Source organism: Otolemur garnettii, unplaced genomic scaffold, assembly GCF_000181295.1.
Source record: "Otolemur garnettii isolate 467f Iridium unplaced genomic scaffold, OtoGar3 scaffold00189, whole genome shotgun sequence".
NCBI lineage: Eukaryota > Metazoa > Chordata > Mammalia > Primates > Galagidae > Otolemur > Otolemur garnettii.
This window is the reverse complement of record NW_003852584.1, coordinates 2,266,362-2,290,744: the sequence shown is the minus strand read 5'-3', so window position 1 is coordinate 2,290,744 and position 24,383 is coordinate 2,266,362. Positions and strand designations below refer to the sequence as shown.

The 24,383-nt window shown below is 45.5% G+C and overlaps 1 protein-coding gene across 4 annotated transcripts in view; it reads left to right on the top strand.

The window, feature by feature from the left end:
* CLEC16A (C-type lectin domain containing 16A) overlaps positions 1–24,383 on the top strand; it is a 223,624-nt gene that overhangs the window by 161,716 nt on the left and 37,525 nt on the right. For all 4 annotated transcript variants that reach the window (XM_012812106.2, XM_023507562.1, XM_023507563.1 and 1 more), the window contains 3 exons: positions 7,483–7,634; positions 10,001–10,205; positions 11,953–12,120. In XM_012812106.2, coding sequence (XP_012667560.1) covers positions 7,483–7,634; positions 10,001–10,205; positions 11,953–12,120 — 525 coding nt within the window. The remainder of the gene's footprint in view (positions 1–7,482; positions 7,635–10,000; positions 10,206–11,952; positions 12,121–24,383) is intronic.

Below are 24,383 nucleotides of genomic sequence, written 5' to 3'. Positions count from 1 at the left end.
GGTATCACAGCTCACAGCAACCTCAAACTCTTGGGCTTAAGTGATTCTCTTGCCTCAGCCTCCCAAGTAGCTGGGACTACTGGTGCCCACCACAATGCCTGGCTATTTTTTTGTTGTAGTTGTCATTGTTGTTTAGCAGACCTGGACCAAGTTTGAACCTGCCATCCACCATATGTGGATGGTGCCCTATGAGCTACGGGCACCAAGCCAAAGTTCATAAACTTAACTGTCAGACCTCTGTACAATGACAACTCTGATGGCCATTCCAGAAAAAGAGTTCCATATGTATTTTGAAGGGTGGAGTAGGCACTGATGTCAGTGCCTAGCTACTCAAGGGCAGTAGTACTTCAACCGGGAGCACAGTGGTATTCAGCAATGAGATATGTAGCAGTTTTTCTAGGATGAATTTGTGAACTTAATTATCAGACCCTCTCTCTCTATATATATATATACACATATATATATATATCTTTCCTACCCACAGTTCCCACCTTGTGGCCTTTTATTAATTTTATAAAGGGCAGTTCACTATGACCGCCCTTTATAAAGCACTTATAAGAGCACTTATAACAGTGGTTTTCAACCTGTGGGTCACGACCCACAGGAACTGTATTTAAGGGCCGTGGCATTAGGAAGGTTGAGAACCACTGACTTATAACAACTACCCCCACTGCTTGTATCTGTGGCCCCATTCCTCTCTTGGATCCCCGTGACAGGCCTGAAAGGAGTTAAGTCTTATTTTTGTGAGAAAGCTGAGACTCAGAGAAAGGAGGTGATCTGTCCAGGACCACACAGTTATTAATGGCAGAGCTGGTATTTAAATCTAGTTTCCGTGGCTCCAAAACCCAAGCTGTTCTTACCAGGCCAGCTACTCCAGTTCTGCCCTTGTAAGGTGGTTCTCTCATGCTTTTTCCTTCTCTCTTTCTCAGTATCTTAAAAATTCTAGGCTTGGTGCCTGTGGCTCAAGCAGCTAAGGCGTCAGCCACATACACCTGAGCTGGCAGCTTCTAATCCAGCCCAGGCCCGCCAAACAATAATGCTGGCTGCAACCAAAATATAGCTAGGCATTGTGGTGGGCACCTGTAGTCCCAGCTACTTGGGAGGCAAAGGCAGGAGAATCGCTTGAGCCGAGGAGTTGGAGGTTGCTGTGAGCTATGATGCCATGGCACTCTACCCAGGGTGACAGCTTAAGGCTCTGTCTCAAAAAAAAAATTCTATTGGGAAATGGCTTTTCCCTTCCTACTGCTTAATACTTGTAGGACCTTCTGAGCATCTAAAACAGCCAACAGCTCTTTCTCCAGGCCATTCTTCTGAGATGTGGTAAGCAGCCCTTTGGTGAGTCCTAAAAGAATTTTAGAATTCTAGGTGTGCCTAGATATAGCACTAAATTAAATCATCATTGTGATTATCTATTGCTGACTTTAAAACCACTTTAAATTAACTTAGTGACTTAAAACAGCCACAGGCATTCATTTTGCTCATGAAACTATAATTTTCCCAGGGCTCAATGGGAATAGCTAGTCTCTGCTCCAAGTGGCATCAGCCAGGGAGGATGGCCTAGGGGTTAGCCATCAGCCCCAGACCTTGGATTTTTTTTTTTTTTACAAATGTATCCATGGCTTCCTGGGCTCCCTCACAGCATGGTGGATAAATTCTAAGAACATTTTTATGACCTTGCCTGAAGTTATATGTATAGCATCACTTCTGCTGTTACTCTTTTGATCTAGACAATCATAGAGGCCCACTCAGGTTCAAGTGAGAAGAGCCCCACCACTTGATAGAAGAAGAGTCAAAGTCACACTGTAAGAAGGCAAAGGGTGGGAAATATTGCTGTGACAGTCTTTGTAGAGTTCATAGGCAAACCCATTCCAGTGCCCCTCTGGTCCACTCTGTTACACCAAAGAAAAAGTCTTGTATTGATACTCATTTGTGTTAGAACCTCTTTAATTCTAGGATTTCTATTTTTATCAAAAAAGCAAACATTATGTTATAACTTAATAAAATGTTCTTTTCTCTTTAATCAAGTTTTGTGTTTACCTTATTGATTGTAAGTAATTCTGGTTTTCCATTCATGGTAATGATATGACGTTTCCTTTTTAAATAAATTTATTTTGGAAAAACACAAGTGCTTTAGGCAGAAAAGTTAACCCTAAACTCTACTTTGCTGCTATAGATTTGCTCTCACCTGTGCATAGGAGTAAGAATATCCTTCAACTATCTGAGCAAAAGCTTATAAGCAAGCTGAATACTCATCAGTTGGGAACCTGTCAAATCATTTAGGACAATCCCTACCATTGAGAGAATGCAGCTAAGAAAAAGGAGGGTCTCAGTACTAATATGTCTGTCACCAGGATATATGGTTCAGTGGCAAACGCATAACACAGGGTGGGCATCCCATCATTTGTAGAGAAGAAATGGAAAGTTCATAGCTCCATGAGGACTTGGAAGCATGTAGTGGATGGATAACAAGAAATGCATATGGTGGTTGCCTCCACAGAGGGGTACAAGAGAGACTTACTGTCCTCCACTATAAAAAAAAACTTTATACCTTTTAAAATGGGAACATATGAGTGTCATCTAGTGAAAAGGATTGATACACTTAATATTTTCAAATAAAATAAAATGGTGAATTTTCTCCCTCCTTAAAAAATAAAGCAAAAGGCAATACTTAGAAGCAGGAGGGCCATGTCATGTTTCCCTGGAGCAAAGCTCTATAGAAGGGCACACCATGCCTATAGGGTCCTGGGGGGATGATAGAGACCTCTACCACCCTACCTGCTCTGTGCTTAGGGTCTGGCTCCTCCCCAGAATGGAGCCTTGGTCTCTGTGGCCCTTTATGGTTCTGAGCCCAACTCTGCCAATGGACACCAAGGCTGCCCAACTGGACCCTGAGCTCCTTGGGGTGGGGGCCAAGCCTCATTCTCAGTATCAGTACCCAGCACAGGGCCTGGCTTTAAGTGGGTGCTCAGATTGCACTCATGCATCTGTGAGGTGAGCTGGACACCGGAGTTTTGAGCTCACTGGTCTGGCTAGTTTGTAAGTATCCATAGCTGTGCCCCAAGGGTATTGTGGGGGATCTCTTAGGTTCTCCCATCACCAGTTAGTGATTATCTGCTGTCTTTGTGGTCAGGCAGAGCTAGCTGGCCAGCAGCTTGACCTACTGCTTCCCTAGCCCTGGCTGGGCCCCAGACCCCGTGTGTATGGGTATGGAAAGAGAGTCACTTTTCTCTTTATTCAGTTTTAAGTATGCAATTTTTTTTTTTTTTTTGAGACAGAGTCTCACTTTGTTGCCCTCCTCAGAGTGTTGTGGTATCATAGCTCACAGCAACCTCAAACTCTTGGGCTCGAGAGATCCTCACCTACAGGCACTCACCATAACACCTGGCTATTTTTAGAGACGAGGTCTCGCTCTTGCTCAGGCTGGTCTCGAACTCCTGAGCTCAGGCAATCTACCTGCTGCAGCCTCCCATAAGTATGCAAATATTAATAACATTTCTATTTTCCCTTTGAAAAATCAGAGCATTGCACATAAACTGAAATCACCTTGCAACTTACTTTTTCCACACAACAGTATGTTCTTGAGACTTGACTCTGTTGAAATATCTGGAGAGCTGATTCATTCCTTGTTGTTACCATGCAGTTTTGCACTGATGAATGAACACATTTTATTTAGGCTTTCATTGTTGCTGTCAACATCCTTGTACATGTCTCTTGGCCCACGCGTGTGTTTTGCTTGGGAACATACCAATTGCTAGGTCATAGGATGTGAAACTTTCAGTTTTAATAAATAAAGCTGCTAATTTGCCCTTCAAAATGGTTCAGTTAATTTATTCTCCTAGTAGCTTTTGAGAATACCGGTTTCTCTGTGTCCTTGTAGCACCTGATGTTATCAGTCTTTTTTATTCTTGCCAATCATATAGGTAGGGTATGTGTCTTGTTTTGATTTGTTTCCTGATTTCCCCTGAGGAGCACCTTTGTGTGTGTTTCTTGGCTGTCCCCATTCCCTGTCTGTGAGTGATCTAAGGGAGTCTGTCACAGTCACTGCTTTATTCCCCGCTTGCCTAGTAGATCATAGTGATATCCTCCTGTGTTGTCTTCTGGTTATTTTGTTAATGGTGTCCTTCACTCAGATGTTTCGAAGTGTAGGGGATTCAGATGGGCAGTGACACATGGACAGCAGCAGTGTATGGAAGGGAAGCCTCATGTCACTTACCACCTGCCCTTGCCTCTCTTAGCCATGGGTACTCCTGAGTGTCAGGCTGGGGGTCTCCTGAGGCTGCCCTACTCCAGGACTGGGCTCCCTGCCACTGAGTCCTTCCATCAGGCCAGCATGACTTTTCTGACTGCCAACAAAATTCACATACGCTCACAGGGAGGCTGCAGGTGAAGGCCTTATGTATGGATAAAGTCGGGTTCCATTCCAGCTGTCCTGGGTTCCTCCTTTACCCAAGACATGGTGGCATTCACAAGGTGGACTGTACATGTCCCCCAAGGGCTTCATGACCAGTGTATGGAGCAGCTGAGGGCTGGGGGGAGGGGTTTTGTAGGAGTTCCCTAAAGTGATACCCAGGAGGCCCACTAACAAGTAACCCCAAACCAGTATTTCCTTGATCACCTTTGAGGATGGCATTCTCTTGTAATCGGTAGAAGCCGCTTCCTTTCTCTTTAACTGCCCCACAACTTCTGAAAAGCAAGAGGCTCCCTCCCCAGGAGCCTTCCTGCCTCACTGGTTTTTAGTTTAAAACTGCACTGTAGTTTTCTTGTGAAATCTCTCACTGTGTTCTCACCAGGCTTTGATGTCTCAATTACAGCTCTGGCTTCTGAAAGCTGTTCCGCTTTGGGGTTTATCCTTCCTTTTTTGCTCCTGATGGTGGAGGGACAGGTCTTTTCTCTGCCACCCAACCTTCCCCCAAGCCCCTGCGACAGCCAGGCTTCCTGAGGGGGTTGGTGACAAACCCCACCATTACTGACCGGCATGACTGTGCTTCCCCCAGGCAGGCCCTCAGAGGAGCTGCTTCTGTGAGTACCAGAACAGAAGTTAAGTTGTCCAGTTTAGGAGAGAGGGAGGAGAAGAAAGGATAGGAAAGAGGACAGAAGAGAGAAAAAAAGGAAAGAATGTTTATTGTCTTTGTTCTATTTTTAAAAAGTATTTTTAAAAAAGATTCCCATTTAGGAAATGTTTTAAATATTCAATAAAGAAAACAAACCCTACCTACCACCAAGGAAATATTTATAAGAATGAATATGATGACTTTTGTTTTTGATAGTACAGAAGACTAGAGATCTAGAAAGAATCATCCTGTGTAGAACTAAAAATTCAGAGAACAATATCTTTGAAAAAATATATACCTTCAAATACTTGACTATTGGGAAAGGGAAGAAGATTCTTGCCACAGATAATATAGAAAGAAAGTACAAAGGTAGACAGTTAAGCCTGTTCAGTGCTTGTGTCTGCTGTGGGGAATTTGGCTGTCCTCGGCAGTCATCTGCTAGAGAGAATAGGGAAAAACACAAGGCCTGTAAGAGCTGAGAGGACAGACCAGGCTATTTCCACATACAGTCAGAATTCTAGGCAGGTCACAATATCAGAGGGTTGAACGGAGGCATGTGTGGAGGGGGAAGGGTGTGCACAGGGTGTGGTGGTGGGGTTGCCTATGATCTTTAGATTCCAATGAAAAGTACTGACAGTAGAGTAGCAGGGAGATCCTTGGAGAATACTTGAGCCCAAATTTTTTATCATGTGTGTTTGGGGCAAGAAGTATATAATTTGTAATACCCTCCTCCTCCCCCAGTAAAGTTAAGCCAAATATTTGCTTAAAGTGCTCCCAACAATACTTACTGGAGTGATGGAGGTATTCCACACTGGAATGTAGTAATGCACAGCTGTAAATTTACTAAAACTCAAACTATACTCTTAAAATAAGTGGATTTTATGGTATGTGAATATTTCAATAAAGTTGTTAAGAAAAAACAAAATACCTACCTACCATCCTTCATCCAAACAGAGACGAGTGTTAGTGTTTGGCACCTTTCTCTGCACTCATATTTCTTTGTAGGAATACCTTTTTTTCAACGTAGCAAACTCATAATAATAAAATTTTTATCCTCTTTCATTTGAACTTGGGCCTATCATATGTGTTTCAAAAGTATATCTCGCCTTTCTCATTTTAAAATCACTTCAAGTGATAGAGTGGTACAGAGAGCAAAAATGAAAGTTCTCCCATTAATACTTTCCCCCCAACACGCTCCCACCCCCAACTCTCACTTCTCTCCCCTGTCTGTGAATAGTAATCACTATTCACAGTTTGGTTAAACATAATTTTTAAATGGGTATATAATTTTCCATCTAGTGGGAAAAAAATCATACTCAAATAGTTCTACTGTTCGGGGATCTTTAGGTTGTTTCCTGGTTCAGCTATTTTGTTTAAAAGAAATGTGGCAGAGGATTCCATGGGTGGGAACTAAGGCTGTACATTCAGTGATCCTCTGTTACTCCAGTGATTTCAATGACTTAAGAGCAAGCAGTCAATCAGACATTGAATTTGGGGATTACTTCAAGTAAGAGAAGGGACCGAGCATATGCTGAGGACCCTGTGCACATGGCCCCACGCTAAGTGCTTTTCCTATCTGTTCTCATTCCACACACCAAACATCTCAAGATACGGGGCATTATTCCCATTCTACAAATGAGAAAATTGATTCCCAGGGGCCAGGTGATCATATGCCATCTAGTGCAGAGGTCGGCTCCAAATTACCAGACCTTAAATTCAAGGCTTGGTCATTCTATAACACTGCATTTAGGTGAACCCAGTTTAACCACTTTAAGCTGCCATTGGTCTACTAAATGGAAGCAAGAAATGTTAATGGGATTCTTTTTTTTTTTTTTTTTTGAGACAGAGCCTCAAGCTGTCCCCCTGGGTAGAGTGCTATGACATCATAGCTCACAGCAACCTCCAGCTCCTGGGCTCAAGCGAGTCTCCTGCCTCAACCTCCCAAGTAGTTGGGACTACAGGCGCCTGCGGCAGCACTCGGCTATTTTTTGGTTGTGGCTGTCATTGTTTGGCGGGCCCAGGCTGGATTCTAACCCGCCACCTTAGGTGTATGTGGCTGGCGCCTTAGCCACTTGAGCCACAGGCGCCGAGCCTATTAATGGGATTCTTGTGTTGTTGGTCATTTTTAAGTTACAATCTGACTACCTAATACATGCGAACTAGTGCTGCTTTCTGTCCTAAAAGTAGTACTTTGAAGGAGAGGGCATTGTCCCTATTATGCAGGAGAGGAATCTGAGGCCCACAGAGGCAAAGAAGCTTACCCAGCATTAAGCGGCAGAGGAAGGTCTCAGACTTGGGTCTGTGTGACTCTCTGCCTGGGCTTTGACCACTGAGCTTTTCTGCCTGGCAGAATGAAAGTCAGCTCAAGTATCTCCATGAGGTCAGGCAGCTGGGCTGGGCCTCATTCTGTTCTCCACCTCTCTTCTCCCAGATAACAGTGACTTGATCGCCTGCACAGTGATCACCAAGGATGGAGGCATGGTCCAGCGATTCCTGGCTGTTGATATTTACCAGATGAGTTTGGTGGAGCCTGATGTGTCCAGGCTTGGCTGGGGAGTGGTCAAGTTTGCAGGCCTTCTGCAGGTAAGATAGCTGAGAACTCCAGAATCTCTTCTCAGTTGGCTGTACAAATACACACACAAAATTACAGTCTTTAAAATTAAATACTAATGATTCAAGGAATGTATAAATAAATTACCACCAAAGAAGTGCTAAAACATTGCACAGATAAGGGCTAACTCTTCTTTAACCAAAACCCTCAATTCCTAAACCTCTCCTCCCCAACAAGAGATAACTCCAGTTACCAATATAATCCTTCCAGATCTGTTTCTCTCCTAAATGCATATGTAAATGTAACAGCATGTACTTTCTATTTAAGTTGTATGCATGTATGCATTTTTCATGGTGTCACGTTGAACATATTCAAAACTTTGCTTTTTCTTTTTTTTCTTTTTTTTTTTTTTTGCAGTTTTTGGCCAGGGCTGGGTTTGAACCCACCACCTCTGGTATATGGGGCCGGCATCCTACTCCTTTGAGCCACAGGCACCACCCCAAACTTTGCTTTTTCAATCAGTAGTACGTTTTGGAGAGCTACCCATGTTAGTACTTAGTATATGCAGACCTACTGGTGTTCTTTTTAACTGCTTATGCGTGTTTACCAAGTACCCTCTTGGCTGTTTCCAGTTTTTTTACCTTTCCAAATGGTGCTGCTATGACCAGAATTGTTCTTACTTTCTTATGTACTTGGGCAAGATTTCCCTAGGTAGATACCAAGAAATTGGAGTATGCCAATTTTAAGTGTTACTAGATAGTGACAAATTCCTCTCTAAAATGAATTTTGCCACTGGCAGTTTAAAAGAATTCCCTTCTGCTCACCTTCTCTCCAACAACAGTAGGTTCTAAATTACCAAGCATCAAGTTGGGGGCTTGGGTTTTTTTTAATGTTTGTCAATGTGATGGGTGACTGATACCAGCTCATTGAGCAAATGAAGCAAAAAACTAGAAGGATTGAAAGCTGCCTCCCAAGCTCACTCCTCTGCCACACCACAAGTCCCTGAATGACTAGCAGATGCTTCCAGCTTGAGATTCATCTATTTCAGAGCAGTCCATTTCCTTGCTGGGCAGTCCTGGTTTCTGGAAGGACATTGCTCAGGTTGCCCTGCAGTGTCTACCTCCTCACAGTATGACCTGCTCTCTAGGAGAACCACCCATGTGTTTGAAAGTCCTATTGCAGTCTCTTCCCCAGTCTCCTCTTTTTCAGGGTCTATTTTAAAAATGTCTTTTGCAGAGTCAGGTGTGAGCAACTACTATAGAAGAATCTTTCTATTAAAAAAAGATTTCCGTGGAAGACATTGTCCATTAGGTGACTTGTGCTTCTTATTTATCTAGGCTTATGATCAATTTCCTTTAGAATTTAGTGTAAGAAGAGTGTTTTTCTCCTCCAGAGGATTAATATGTATCTTCCATCAGACAATAAAAGCCACATAAACCTTTTTTGTTGTTGTTGTTGTTTTTGGCCGACATCCAATGGCTACCATTTGTCAGGTCACCTCTGTACCACACTCCTTGCTTTAAATGCATAATACCTCATCAAATCCTTACTGCCACATTTTGATGTGGGTGTTATTTCCAGGAAGCTTGTGCCAAGTGTAATGCCCAAGAATGCAACTTCCTCACTAGACGATTTTCAACATTTTCTCCACCTCCTCCAGCATGTCTGACTAGCATTCTCATATTTTTGTCTCAGATCACCCCAAACCATCATGGGACTCCCTGTAAAGAGCCTATTCTGAAGTTTTGATTGGATTGGTCCTTATACACTTGCTACACATTATAGGTTCTTCTCTACCTTTAAACATAGCTTTCTTCACATCTCTGCTAAATGGCCCTCCTTGTCCCTTTCTCGGGGTGAGCTTTGTTCCTTTAGGAACCGGAAGTTGCTCAAAGACATACAAATGGGTTGTAAATGATGTCTCCTCCTTAAAAGAAATAAGGAAGAAATTGATTAGTAGATAAGTGACCATATTAAGATCATGCCAATAGTGATAGGAATTTTGGTTCGTTGCTTCTGGTTTCTCAGGAATAAGAATTGTGGGAGTTTGCCTGTTGAGTTATCTGTGGCTCTTTGAAGAGGCTGGGGTACTTGTTTATTCATTAGGTGACTCAAGTCCCCATGGAATTGGGGGCCAGCCACCATACTCAACATTAGCTCATTTGGGGCCCTCTGTGCCTCTTTCCCCCCACCCACCGTCCCATCTTTCCATCTGATCCTGATCTGGTCTGTACCCATCGATTCTCTTGGACATGAGAGGCCAATGGTCTCCTTCAGAGCAAAAGCAGTGTTGAATTTAGAGACTTCTTTATAGATAAGACATGACCCCACAGCCTCTGAGCAGCTGCCCTCCTCCCAAGCCCAACAAACACCCTTTCCTTTGCCCCTCACTGTGCAGGACATGCAAGTGACTGGTGTGGATGATGACAGCCGTGCCCTGAACATCACCATCCACAAGCCTGCATCCAGCCCCCATTCCAAGCCCTTCCCCATCCTCCAGGCTACCTTCATCTTCTCAGACCATATCCGCTGCATCATCGCCAAGCAGCGCCTGGCCAAGGGTCGCATCCAGGCGAGACGCATGAAGATGCAGAGGATAGCTGGTGAGTGGCAGGGCCCTTGGGGGCAGGGCTTTGGCAGGGCTCTCACACTGACCTTGAAACCTTTTCAGCCTCTCCAGAAGATGACACACATGGGTTAGGAATGTTTAGCTTCATTAATGAGAGAGTGGGGAATCTGCTCAGAGTTCCCCGCTTCCTAAGTATTTGGTTTCTAGAGAATTTCTAGGGCTGCACAGAAAAGAAAGGGAACTCTCCCTAGCAGGGAGGGGGCCAGAAGCAGGCAGACGTCAGCCATCAGCGTGGGGCGAATGTTCTCACTCTTCCACACTGAGATACTCAAGCTTTTGTTTACAAAATGCTTTGACATTTATCTACTACCTTTGATCCTTAAAACAATTGTAGAGATCTATAAGGCAGCGCTACACATTTCTCAGAGGAGGAAACGGAGGCTCAATGGCTTTCCCAGTGTCACACAGGCAGCAAGTTGGCAGAATCCAATTGCAGAACTTCCTACTCCAAAGCTCTCATGAGTGGCAGCCCTGCTTAGTGAGAGGCCAGCACTGAATTCAGAAGGAGGTTGTTTTATATTTCACAGGGATTGTGGTGAATGTGGAGGCCCTGCACGGCCCAGTGTCAGAAAGGCCCTGGCTTCCTTAGAAGTGACACTGAGATGAGGGTATTCTGTTTGTCAGTGAGGAAGGCAAGACATTTTCCTTGGGGCACTCCATCAGCATCTAAAATTATAAGCAGTCTTTGTCAAGATACTTGGCACTGTTCATTTCATGGTCATTCTGGTGTGGTTGCTGAGGGATTTCCAACTTACTGGGGGAGGAGGAGCTTTCTCAGGGGATGACTTAAAAGTTAACCCTTGGAGGGCCGGCTTGTTGGACGTTGCAGATCTAGTTGCTGCTGCGTGCCTGGGTGGTTTGCACAGGCTGTGTTCCATGGTGTCCTCCCTGTCTCATTTCTCGTTTAGCTGAAACTTGGCCTGCAAAATCATTATAGAAGCATTTTATAATGTGCAAAGTGACTTAAATCATTCAGACCTTTCTTTTAAGATTTATTAGCAAAGGGTTTTTTCCCCTTGTGTAAAGCAATTTCTCACAGTTGGCATGAAGGCCAAATATTTCATCTGAAAATGGAGAATTGTGCCATAAAGTGGCTGTTAGAACTAACGCCTTGGGTATTTCTTAAATCGATTTTTTAAAGCCCCTTTGAATTGCTTTATCATGAGACTTGTTTATGGAAGAAAGGATAACAGCGGAGACAGATACACACCCATTCATAAATATACACGTATATAAGCATATGTGTTCTTTCCATGCACCTACTCTCTCTTTCTCTCTCTCTTTCTCTCTCTCTCACACACACACACACAGACGCATGCAAACTTTCCAGGCAGCGTTGGTCTCACTTACTTTGGGGTCTAAAAGGGTACCAGAGGCTCAGCCTTGGTCAGAGAACTTGACACATGGAAGCTAAGAATACAAGGTAGAGATTGGCCTAGCATCCATTCTATTTGCAAAACTAGGCCCGGAACTCCTTATTCTTGTTCTCAACCTTGGCCTGAACCCCTCACTAGATGCCCTTGTGTGCTCTGAGCCACAATGGGTTCTTTGGTGTCTCACTGGTCTCCCCAGCTCAAGGCTGTCTGCTGCCTGCTTGGCACCTCCCAAGTGACGACATGCCTGACAGGACCATAGCGCCCCCCCCCCGGCCCACCCTAATCTCATCACTTGCCCCCACATGGCACATGCTGAGAATAATCCACAGTATTATTTGACTGCAGCCCTTCTGGACCTCCCAATCCAGCCAACAACCGAAGTCCTGGGGTTTGGGCTTGGCTCCTCCTCTTCCACCCAGCACCTGCCTTTCCGCTTCTATGACCAGGGCCGCCGGGGCAGCAATGATCCCACAGTGCAGCGCTCTGTGTTCGCATCCGTGGACAAGGTGCCAGGTAAGCCAGCCCCCCATCCTCTGCCATGGCTCATAGTGTGGGTTCTAGGCCTTTCTCTGTGTTGAGTGTGTGAACTCCCCATCCTCTCTCAGAAGTCCAGGCTGCTTGAAGCACTAGATTCTTAGAATTTATCAAAGCAGAGCAAAAGATTAAACACAGGCCCCAAAAATAAATCTTGGCTTTCCCTTTGGTGTTTTGCCACCTTGGTTTGGTTTTCCAGAGATTTCTTGGGTATGTGGAAGAACTTCTCAGAACTGACTAAGAAGTTTCTTGGAAGTTTCTTGGAAATACTTAAATTATTAGTAATGGCTTGTGGGAGAGTAATTTCCTTCTCCATGTAAGATGACTAGAAAGAGATAGTGTGTTTGGTTCCTGTTACAATCCCCTGAAGAAGTGAGACTCAGAAAAGGCCCTGCCACCCACAGAGCAACTGTCCGTCTCTTCCATTTAGTAGCATCTCTTTCCACTTCCACCAAAGTTCATCCCTGACGCTCCCCCACCCCTCCCCCCAAAAGAGAAACTCAAATGGAAAGTATAAGGTGGACTTGGCAGAGCAGAAGGAACGGCTTCTGCAGAAGACCAGGCTCTCCCCAGCCTGTCCCGACACGTGTGCTTTAGTGAATCCACATAGACCCCGACCTCTCGAAAGAGAGACTGTCTCCTGATTACAGAACTTTAGAAAACCAGCCAAGCTTTCCGCTGTAACTTAATCCTTCCACATTTAGGATTTCAAACTTAAATTGCAAGTGTTGTGAAATGTATTCAAACATTTAATTGATTGATTAATTATGTTGTGAAATGTATTCAAACATTAATTGATTTAAGAACAAAATACAACTTTAAGAACCTGCCTAAAATCTGGGTCCTGGTTCCCTTGTCTCCCACACACACAATGATTTATTCTATTTTCATTCTTTGATTAATTTATTTGTTTAAAGTATATACTATAGGCGTATGACTTTTTAAAACTCAATACAGGGGTGGCGCCTGTGGCTCAGTGGGTAGGATGCTGGCCCCATATACCAAGGGTGGTGGGTTCAAACCCAGCCCCAGCCAAACTGCAACAAAAAATAGCCAGGCATTGTGGCAGGCACCTGTAGTCCCAGCTACTTGGGAAGCTGTGACAAGAGAATCACCTAAGCCCAGGAGTTGGAGGTTGCTGTGAGCTGTGATGCCGCTGGCACTCTACCAAGGGTGATAAAGTAAGACTCTGTCTCTAAAAAGCAAAAAGATTAAAAAAACTCAATACAGGATGTGATAAAACAGAAAAGAAGTCTACTTTACTCCAGAAGTAACTACATTTCATTAATAATTTCTTGTGTATCCCTTAGAGAAATGTTAGTTTTTAAATCATATACATGTTTTTTCATGTTTGTTTTAAACATGGGGATAATTCTGTATCCTTTTCTCTTTTGACCTAATAGATAGTGTTGCATGTTAATGCATCTAAATCAGCCTGATTCTCATTAACTGTTGTATGGTATTTTTTCATATGGATGGACAAAAAAAAGTTTCATAGCCATTACATATTGATGGATACTTGGGTCATTTCCAGTGTTTTGCTCTTAGAGTGTCACAGTGAACATTCTTGGCATGTCTTTGTGTAATTGTGCAAATCTTGCATGCCTGTAGGATAAATTCCCAGCGATGGATCTGCCGAGTCAAAGGGGAAAGTTTTTAATTTTCAGGTATGTAGTCCTAATGTGAACTCTAGAGAAAAGCATACCAGTTCACTCTGCAACCCACAGCTTGTGACTGTTTTTATTCTTAAAACCACTTTAGGCTACAAGATTGATTGTAGCACAACCTCTTTTCAACTGTGAAATGTGAGATGCTTCTGCCTATTCTAAGGTCTGGAGGACTCTTTGTTTAAAACCCTTTCTTGGTTGTTTCATGTTCTGTAACAATGGCTTCTAAGTAAATGTAAGCTAGAACTGTGAGTACAGATTGACTAAGTGTAGATTGGCCTGGTAAGAAATTATTTCTTTAGGGTCATCAGGGCTTCTTTCAGTTTGAGAACTTACTGGTTAAGGAGAAAAGTATTCCAGGCTTTATTTCTGCTCCTGTCCTTTCTGGAAGAAGCCAGTGTAAATAAATCAATGGAGCTAAGTGTCATATTCTTCAGCATCTGCACAATAGTTTCTCTGCACAGTGCTTCATGACAACTTATTACTTACCTCTCACACCCTGCCTGGGCTTCCAGGGGAGGTATGAGATCATTAAGTGCTAGGGGTGTGGCCCCAGCCCCAGTGGCCTGGGCCTGCCTGACAAGATGGTTGGCATAGCTGTGATGCCCTGTGTCCTATTGTGGGTCCCAGGGTCAGGGAACACAAGGCTGTGCCAATTGTGACAAGAAATCAAGGTGGCTGCCAAAGGTGGCATCGAACTCTTGGCTGTGTCTCTCCCCCGACTGCCTCTGGAAGGGCCACTCAGGTGTGGGCAGTAGGTGGGGCATTCTCATTTATCTCCCTCTCAGGGAGAGAGGCCTTACTGTCCTCCTGCCTTGACTTGGGGCTGGAGCTGTGGTCTGAAAAGCAAGTCAAAATCCTAGAGCCACAGTGTGGGGTTAGTGGGGAGTGTCCCATAGTGGGAGGAGAGACAGTGGCCTGTCCCTTCTCAGTAGTCAGGGCCTCCCACAGAGGTAGGCAGCCACTCAGCTTCTACAGTTGCCCTTGGTTCTCTCCCATCCCATGCCCACCAGCTTGCTCCACCCCCAGAAAATGCCTCATCTCTGCTCCCCTTCCCCGCTCAGGAGATCACCTAAGAGTAGCAGCCTCTTCCTCATCCAGTCTCACACCCTCCCTTCCATTTGGCCTGTAGGATCTGTCTAGAATTTAAATCAGAGTGTATCATATCATACACTTGCCTACATCCTTCTGGTAGCTTCCCGTTACACTTAGAACAAAATCCACATCTCTGCTTCTGATCTTAGATGGTGGCTGCATGACCCAGCCCCTCAGACCAAGTTTCCCCTTGTTCACTCCAGACTCCATCCTCCAGCCCGGCCACACCAGTCTGGCTGCCCCTCTAAGCCAGCACTTTTCAGAGTTGAGGCCTCAGGACACCTTTATGTTCTCAAAAAGTATTTATAAAGTATGGAGGAACCCAAAGAGCTTTAGTTGGACTATATATATAGATTTTTAGGCATTAGAATTAAAACTAAGAAGTGCTTTTAATATTTACTTATCGATTTATTGAATATATCCATTGCATACAAATATAGCATTGTTTTCTATGAATGATAACTCTGGTTTCCTAAATAAAACAAAAAAATTAATGGTTCACATTTTTGCAAAGCTCTTTAATGTCTGGCTTAATAGAAGACATCTGGATTCTCTTCTTTGCGTCCACTTTCAGTCTACTGTGATAGCACACATTATGTGGCGGCTAGAAAACTCCTCGGTACACCACTGGGAAAATGAATGTAAAAGAAAAGTGTCCTATTTTTATGAAAACAGGGATTTTGCAGACTATGCTTTTAGAGCCACTCTTATAGACCACAGAGCCTTTCCGGCCTCAGGGTGTTGGCATTGGCTTTGGCTGTTCTGCCCTAGATCCTGGTGTGGCTGCTAGCCCTAATTGCTCAGGCCCAGTATATGTATATCCTCAGAGGCCTTTTCTGATCCCTCTCTCTGCCCAGGGTCTCCGCCCTGCCCATCCCAATACCCTGTTTATTTTTTCCATGGCATGAACTTTCTTACCTGGCGATATGTTCGTGTACCTGGCCATAATCTTCTGCCCCACAGAGAAGGTCGCCTGCATGGGCCTCCTCCATGTCTCAGTGCCTCACACTGTGCCTTCACTCAGTATGTGCTGAGGGAACAATGGGTCAACACTCATTCTCTGCGCAGCCTTGAAGCAAATCCCATCAAAGACCTTCTCCCATCTCTGAACACCAGAAAGACAAGGAGAGTCCGTCTGGAGCCCTCGATGCTTGGTGTTCTAGCCCATAGCACTTTGACAAGGAAACGTAAAGAAACTAAAAGCCCAAATGATCTTAAGCAGCATTCCTTTTTTAAATTTCTGACACCAAAGTGAGAAGATGTGTGTCCAGGCAGATGTACCCTGACATTAGATTTCAGTTGGTTGCACATCAACCCAGAGGTTTGCAGAAGCAGAGCATAGGGCTGGAAGGGGAGCTAGCCCTGGTGGGAGTCGCTGTCAGAGGCAGGGCCTGGGCTGGCCTCCAGTGCTGTGGCATCCACAGTTGCCACCAGGCCCATGGGCACTGCGGTGTGACCCCTTCCCACCTTCTACAGTGATGTCTCTGCCATTGGCCACACTGTGTGGGAGCCCTGCCTCTGCCTGGGGAATAATTCACAAGGAAGAAAACAGCTCTGGCTGTGTGCCTGGGGGTGACTCCTAGACAAGTTTGTTTTATTAAGCTGTGTCTTCTGATTTTATCTGTGGGCCCAGATAATTGTCACAGAATAGTTTGTCTCCCCTTTAGAAGCTTTATAAACGATTATATTTGATGAAAATATACCTTTCCTTTCCTTGGAGGAGATATTAGAGTAGAGTATAAATCAGAGCTAATAGGTGACTAGCCACTCTGGTGTATTTTTCTTCCTCCATTTGGCTTAAAAAAAAAATCACAAATTCTATTTATTGGGCAGTTTTATGTTTATGGCTCTTGCCCCCACAGAATGTTCAGCTCTTCGAGGGGAGAGGCCTGTGCCTAGCCAGGAGAGAAGGGTCAAAGGTGGCCAGCATCTGGGGTGGCAGGATCACCCGGGTCTAGACTCGGCCCTGCGCTGTCCGCGGCTTTGTGATGCTGTGTTTCTGTGGTGCCTGCCCTCCCTCACAGCCCACCAGCTCACAGAAACAGCTGCTTTCCAGAATCTGCCTCAATAGAGTCTCCAAAATTAGCTCACAAGGCCACACGTTTTATAAACTCTGAGTATACCAGCAGACGCCAGAGCAGAAGCTGTTTTCCAGACACGACCTAGGGTGTCAGGTGGCAGCCTGCTTACCAGCACAGCCTCGGCCCTCACTCCTGGCCTCCTCCTGCCACAGAGCTGCTTACGGGCCTTCATCTGGAGGTTTGTTGGGGCAGGAAGGGCTGACAGAACACCTAGCCCGGGGAGTACACTGGCCCTCACCAACAGGGGTTCAGTGATGTCACCAAAATGTGACACCCTCTCTACCTGTGTGTTGCCAGCTGCTGCCTACCTGCCTCCAGACTCCAGTCCCCTACGGCTCCTAGCTCAGCCCTTCCACCACACTTTCCCCTTTCAGGGCCTTTGTCCTCTTGCTTCTCTCTGCCCAGATCCCTCTGCATGGCTGGTTCCTTCTCAACATTCAGGGCTCTACTCAGATTCCTCAAAAAGGCACCTTCTCTGAGGGCCCAGGCCACCCCAGTTCCTCTCTGGTTTTCATCTTTTTTAACTGAGGTGGACTTTACATAAATAAAAGTAACCATGTGAAAGTGAACAACACATAGTCCATTGGAAGTCTATGCCATCATCTCCCCCACTAGTGCCAAAGCACTTTCGTCCCCCCAAAATAAAGCCCCATAGCCTCTCCCAATGCCCGTACCCCCAGCCCCTGCAGCCCTCAGTCTGCTTTCCATATCTGGATTTCCCTGTTCAGGATACTCTGAAGACATATGAGACGTGCCCTTTGTGCCCAGCTCCTTTCACTTCACATCATGCTTTCAGCCTTCATCCACGTTGTGATGTGTGCCAGGGCTTCATTCCCTGTTCGTGACTGGATAATGTTCACCATATTGGATAAGCCTTGTTTTGTGTATCCATCCCTTGACAGACATGGGGTTGTTTCCACCTCCTCGCCATTGCAATTCGTGCTGCTGTGAACATTTGTGTATGCATTTTTGTTTGAACATGTGTTTTCACTTTCTTGAGGCAGAAACCTGAGAGTAGAAGCTGGATTGTGTGACCATCTAACTTTGTGAGGAACTACCAGGTGGTTTCTCCATGTCCTCATGGCCCTTACCTTAAGCTGAAATTGCCTCATTTATTTGTTATTTACTGCCACTCTCCTGCACTAGAATGGAAGGCACTTGGGTGGGGGGACCTTGCTTATCTTGTCCCCAACCGTGCTAATAGTAAGTAGGTACTAAAGAAATGCTAGTGGCTGGGTGAGTGGGTGGGGGTGGAAGGATGGGCCTGGATGACATGTTTAGTCTTGTCTTCCCGGCAGACCATAAACTCCTGTGGCCAGGGCATCTCTGTCTTGATCAGTTCTGTACTTGGCGCAGTTGGTGGTGGTCTCGGTGCCAGCTGGAGAGTTGGGCTCATCCCACAAGAGCCAGATTCTGCTCTGCTCACTTCCAGACCCAGCTTCCTAGTGAATTTGGGGAACAAACCTTTAAATCCCCTGGATATCAGGGAGTGCTGAGCTCTCACAGGTGTTGTTATCATCAAAGGCAAACAAACCAGCAGTGTCAGTCCCTGACCCAGAACACTTAATAGTTCTGTGGAAGAGCTACCTCTGGCAGCTAATGAACCAAGGAAGAGTGCAAAGATAGCAGTGTGCCGGGAGCCAGGCATGCTGACCGCGAAGGTTGGCCTGGCATCCAGAAAAGAAAAGAAAAAGATCGATGTTTAATTCATAGACATCAGTTCTGACTTCACCTCCCCTGAGGATAACGTATAAGGTGCTCATGTCATCCTGTGGTGTTGTTTCCCAGAAACTAATTTTTTAGGCCTGTTATTTTTCTTGTTTCCAATTATAAAACTGGAGCCAATTCTCTCCTTTCAGCTCTACTTTGTGGAGTCACACAGGAAGGAGGGCCTATCCGGCCTCTCCCTGCAGGCCCCAGCCCTGGGTTAACCCTTCCAGCCCTCTGCTCTGGTCAGAGAATGACCAGTGGGTCAGTAAGAATGGGAAACTGGAGTCCCACCCTGAGGTTTTATTTTCAAGCCAATTTTTTTGAGCTGCTAAGCACTTTATACTTTATTCACATTTGATCTTCCCAACAACCCTTGGAGGTTTTACCATTTTCCCTCTCTGCATCCAATAAAGGGTCCTGTCTAAAGTCACAACAAATACCTTTCCCCTCGCCCAGGGAAGCTTTGAACTCAAGTCTCCCCAGGTCCTGAGCCCCACCACCATTCACCAATTCTGAAGTGAAGTCCCCTTTTCTGATTTTAGAAGTAAAGCCCTAACCACGCCTACCTGAGCCCTCACTAATAACAGGCAAAACCACAGGGTCAGCTCCAACTCTAAGCATGTTCTGAGCAGAGAAGGCTCTATCTATTTCTGGAAGTGTGGACTATGGTTTAGAAGAACTAACTGTGTCAGGCACTTCACATGCATGACTTCCATCCTCCTGACCACTGTGGAAGCTGTTGTCTGTCGCTTGCCCAGCTTTACAGATAGGAAATTGAGGCCCAAAGACTACAGCTCACATAAGGTAGACCAAGATCGGTACCTCCACTTCCTGCCTCCAAATCCCATTTGCTTCAAAGCTGGCATTTCAGATAAAGTTTACTTATCCCCTGGGACCAGAAGTGTTTCAGATTTTGGATTTTTTTTTTTCCAATGCCAGAATATTTGTATTATACTTAATGGTTCAGCATCCCTAGTCTGAAAAATCCAAAATGCTCCAATGACCATTTCCTTTGAACGTCATGGCAGCACTCAAAAAGTTTCAGATTTTGGAACATTTTAGGTTTGGAATGTTCAACCTGTAATGACAGAGCTACTTCACATGGCAGCCCCGCACCCATCTCAGAGGTTGGCAGGATAGATCCTCATTAGGGAATGGCCTGGACAGATGGCCCTGGCCTAGTAAGAATGTTCCCTTTGTGCCACCGACACTAACACACTCCCAAGTCCTGCCTCCCGTGGATCAAGGACAAACCTGCAAAGCCAAGGTCCAGAAAGTTACCTTCTCTCAAGACCACCACTTCCAAACCTGGCTAGCAGTGCAGGACCCATTCTTGATAAGTTTTTCCCTGCTCTGTCATGAGCAAAAAGCAGAAATAAGACTTCAGATTCCTGTCTGAGCAAAAGCAGCAGGATTTGGACTCCAGGCAATGGTTTCTAAGAGATCAAACTTAAGGTGATCAGGTGGGGGTGTGAGGACAAGATTCCACTCAAATCTGAGCTGAGTCCCAGGGGTTCTCTGTTTGTCAAGCCTCTTTGGGGGGTTCCCAGGAAAGCCATGGTGAGAGGGAGCCTTGGGTGCTCTGGAGCGAGGCACACATACCCAGAAAGGAGCCATGTGGTCAAGTCAGAGCCCACAGGTTTCCCTACTTGCAACATGTCCACAAAAGACACTTTCCCAGGAGACACAATAGCACTTGTTATCTGCCCAGATGCTCTTCCTAGAGGGGGAAGGAGGGAGGGGAAGAGAGTTCCGAAGAACTGAGTATTGCTTCACTCCTCAGGGTCATTCCCTACCTCAGACTGCCGAAATGACCCAGGAGACTCTGGTCATGACAGTGTGCTAGAGAACAGGGAACACTCCCTGGTTGCTTGAGGAGAAGAGCACAGATAGCCCATTTAGGAGGGTGGGAAGAGAACAAAACCCACATGCAACCCATGTGACTTTGGCTACCTGTGGCATGTCTGGCAGCTCAGGCAGGCCCCGTGAAGGGCAGGATCATGCCAGCACCTGCAGCAGAGCAAGCAACATGGCTGCTGTCCCGTGTGCACACCAGTGCAGGCCTGTTCTTACACTTAGGTGTGGCTCCTGCCCATCCTCATCCCTAACTTCTTGGTACAAGTCAAGTATACTGATTGCAGAACAGTTGGAAAAGACAGACAAGCACAAGGAAAAATAGAATTCATTAAATCTTGCCACCCCGAGATAGCCAGCATGCCCCTTTCCCATCGTGTTTTCTATGCATTCACTGTGAGGCTTCTTTTGCCAGCAGTAGTATTTGTCTGGGAGTGAATCAGCAGCATGAAGTAACAAAGCAGAAGACCTGGAGCCAGAGAGTGTGGGTGCAAGCCCCAGATTCCCACCTCCACCTTAAACTTGTTACATGGCCTTGGGCTTACCAGCTTGAGTGCATCTCAGCTTATTAATATAAAAAACAGGGATGATGTGTTGTGATGTGCGTGTGACTGGAATGCACACTTATAATGGTTAAGATGGTAAATTTTGTTTTTTGGTTTGGGGTTTTTTTTGTTTTTGTTTTTGTTTTTTGACATTGCATTGGTAGCGTTATCTGTAAACCTCACATAGATACAAGGCCAGAGCTTGAGCCGCGGCCACAGGATGGGGTGACTAAGGGCAACCTGAGCTCAAGCTCCACAGTCCTCCAGGCTGCTGTGCCCAATAAGACAGTAAATTTTGTTATGTGTACAATTAAAAAACCATAAAACAGGGATGAAAATGCCACCTACCTTGTTGGGCATAAGGGCCTAGGTTAGAATGAGGACGAGCGCATATGGAGCGTGCAATAGCAAAGCCACCCTGCAGTGGTACACAGTTGCTGTTTTTAAAGGCTTTCAGTAGGTGCTGATAAAATACTGGGGTATGATTGAGCAGGCAGAATGTTCCCCTGCTGCAGGAGAGGCCTGAGGCTTCATCTCTTGAGACTGTCAGCCCAGCATGTATCCTGTCCCCTGTGAGGCTGACTGCCATCATTTAGGCAGCGCCAGCCTTGTCCAGGGGGCCCTCACAACAGCTTGGAGGCTCGCACCACTCCTTAGTCTATAGACTGGGAAACATGAACCCAGAGAAGAGAAGCACTTTGCTCGGGATCACATACCTCACAGGTGGCCAGCATTAGGTTCTGCTTGGGGCTCTCTGCTGTCCACTCCACAAGCCACCGTGTCTTCAGTTCTGAAGACTGGCCAATGGCAGAGCACCTGGGGATCAAGTATTCTTTGAGAACCCCACTCACTGTTGCTGTACTGTGCTCTATCATGAGAGCCATCAGGGAACATGACTTGTATCGTCTTGGCATCTAAAGGAAAAGTCCATAAAATTATAAAACTTTCCAAGCCTTGTTCTGTTGATGTTTATTTTTTGCTTCTGAATCATTTGCTTTATCAAATGCAGATTCTTATTAGCAAGCAAGTGATCACCGATGCCAAGGATCAAAGGCTCATTTATGGCAGAAACAAATAATTCTGGCTCTTAATTTTACATGTGAATCGATAAAAGTCCACATTGTTTTGATTTTGACCGTAAAATAAATAACTCTGACCAGCTGACGAAACCCCAGAGTGTCCCCTGGAATAAGAATTAAGAACCACTGTACAAGACCTAGCCTTTAGGATTTGAGGGAATGAAACGCCAAGTCAGTGTGAGGAGGAAACTTAATCTCCAAGGACTCACTAAGAGTGAGGACAACCAAATCATAGGCAGCAGTGCAACAATAATAGTACTGAAGGTTCAGAGAGAGGCAGAGTCATTGTGTTCTCCACACATCCTGTTCCTTTATGCCTCGGATCACCTTTTCAAAGCATGGCAGCTTGTGGGAGCCAGGGTAGGGGACCACCCGCTGGAGAAGGAAGTGGGGAAGGAGGGGCAGGGCTGGCATTTTAAAAAGGAACTTTTAAATTCCAAGGAAGTGGCATGACATATACATTGGCAAGGGTCAGAAAGGGAAGGTCATCTGAGCAAGTGTTTACCGGGGCCCTGTGTGAATGAAATAAACACTGTGCTGAGCATGTAGAAAAGCCTGGAAGGACTTTAATGAGCAGGTCATCTGGAGCAAGCAGGTAGGTGGGTGAGCACCCTATCTCTGCAATACTTCCTGGCACCCAAGAGAAGCACACGGGCAAAGGCATGGCTGCAGGGAAGAGGACAGAAGAGACAGCAGGAGCTCAGCAGGGCCAGATGACAGAAAGCATCATGGGCTTGCCAAAGGGTGAGAATGTTATCCTGGAAGCAGCTGGAAGCCATTGAAAGGCCTGAGGTAGAAGAGTGATGAGTCAGGGGACGTGGGCAGCAGGAATGAAGTCAGGTTGTGATTGGCTGGAGTTGGGAAGGGTGGCCAGGAACAGGATGCACAGGGCACACGTAAGCCCCATATGTCCTGTTCTCCACCTGTACAGGGTGACACCATGCCCATCTCGTGCATGAGAAAAGTCTCTATGGAGGCAGCCACCTTCCTTGGGTTGATTTGCATCTCTCTGTGCCTTTTCCTGGGCATTCACAACTGTACTTTTAAGACATCTTCATTGACTACTATTTTCATTCAACAGTATATGTTGGAGATTTTTTCATATTGGTTAAAAGAGCACCCACGTGTGCTTTGACTGCTGCCATCATTTATCTGGTCAAGCCACTGTTTAATCCAGTCTTCAATTGATGATGTCTAGGTTGTGATTGGCCAGTTATTTAACAACTCTGAGCTCCCCTGCACAGGGTTTCCCTAGGGTAAGTAACCATGAAGTGAATCTAGAAATACTGTGGAAGTGATAGAATCTGGTGACCAGTTTTTCTGGGAGAAGGGGAAGCCACAGGGCTAGTTAAGGCAGAATATTATAGAGCTTCAGTTTCTCTTGCTCCAAATGTTCTCTAGGCATTAAGCTTGCAAGAGCTTTTTTTTTTTTTTTAATTTGTGGGGTGTTTGTTTGTTTGTTTGTTTGAAACAGAGTCTTGCTCTTTTGCCCCACCTAGAGCACAGTGGCATCGTTGCAGCTCATAGCAACCTCAAACTCTTGGGCTGCAGTAATCCTCCTGCCTCAGCCTCCTGAGTAGCTGGGAATACAGGCACACATCACCATACTTGGCTAATTTTTCTATTTTTCATACTGACGGGGTCTTGCTCTTGCTCAGGCTGGTCTTGAACTCCTGAGCTCAGCAACCCACTCTCCTCAGCCCCCTAGAGAGCCAGGATAACAGGTATGAGCCACTGTACCCATCCTCACAAGGGCATTTTGATGTTCCCAACTTCTGACCCAACAATCCTTGTTCTTGGTGGATATTGTTCTTTCTAAGAGAACTTCAAGAGCTGTGATGATTGGAAAGGTCTACAGGGACTGGGGGCGGGGGGTCTCCAGGGGCTGCCTTGCCTTAATATCCCAGACAATGCCTCGGCGCTTAGCAGGATAGACCTCCGGGGGTTCTGTACCTACCTCCTGGCACCTTTGCTAAGATTCCAACTTTCTACTTTCTTTTCTTTCTCTACCCAGAATCCCATGACTAAAATATACTTTCCTTTATTTGTAGCTGTCCCGCCATGGCATTTAATATAAATGTGCTTTTCTTCAAAAACATGCACAAGTATTATTTTTTTAACATCCGAATTCCCAAAGAGCCAAAAGTCAATATTATCCCAGTATGATGGGAATGGCTGTGTTGTGACATCTTTTCACACTTAAACAGCCTG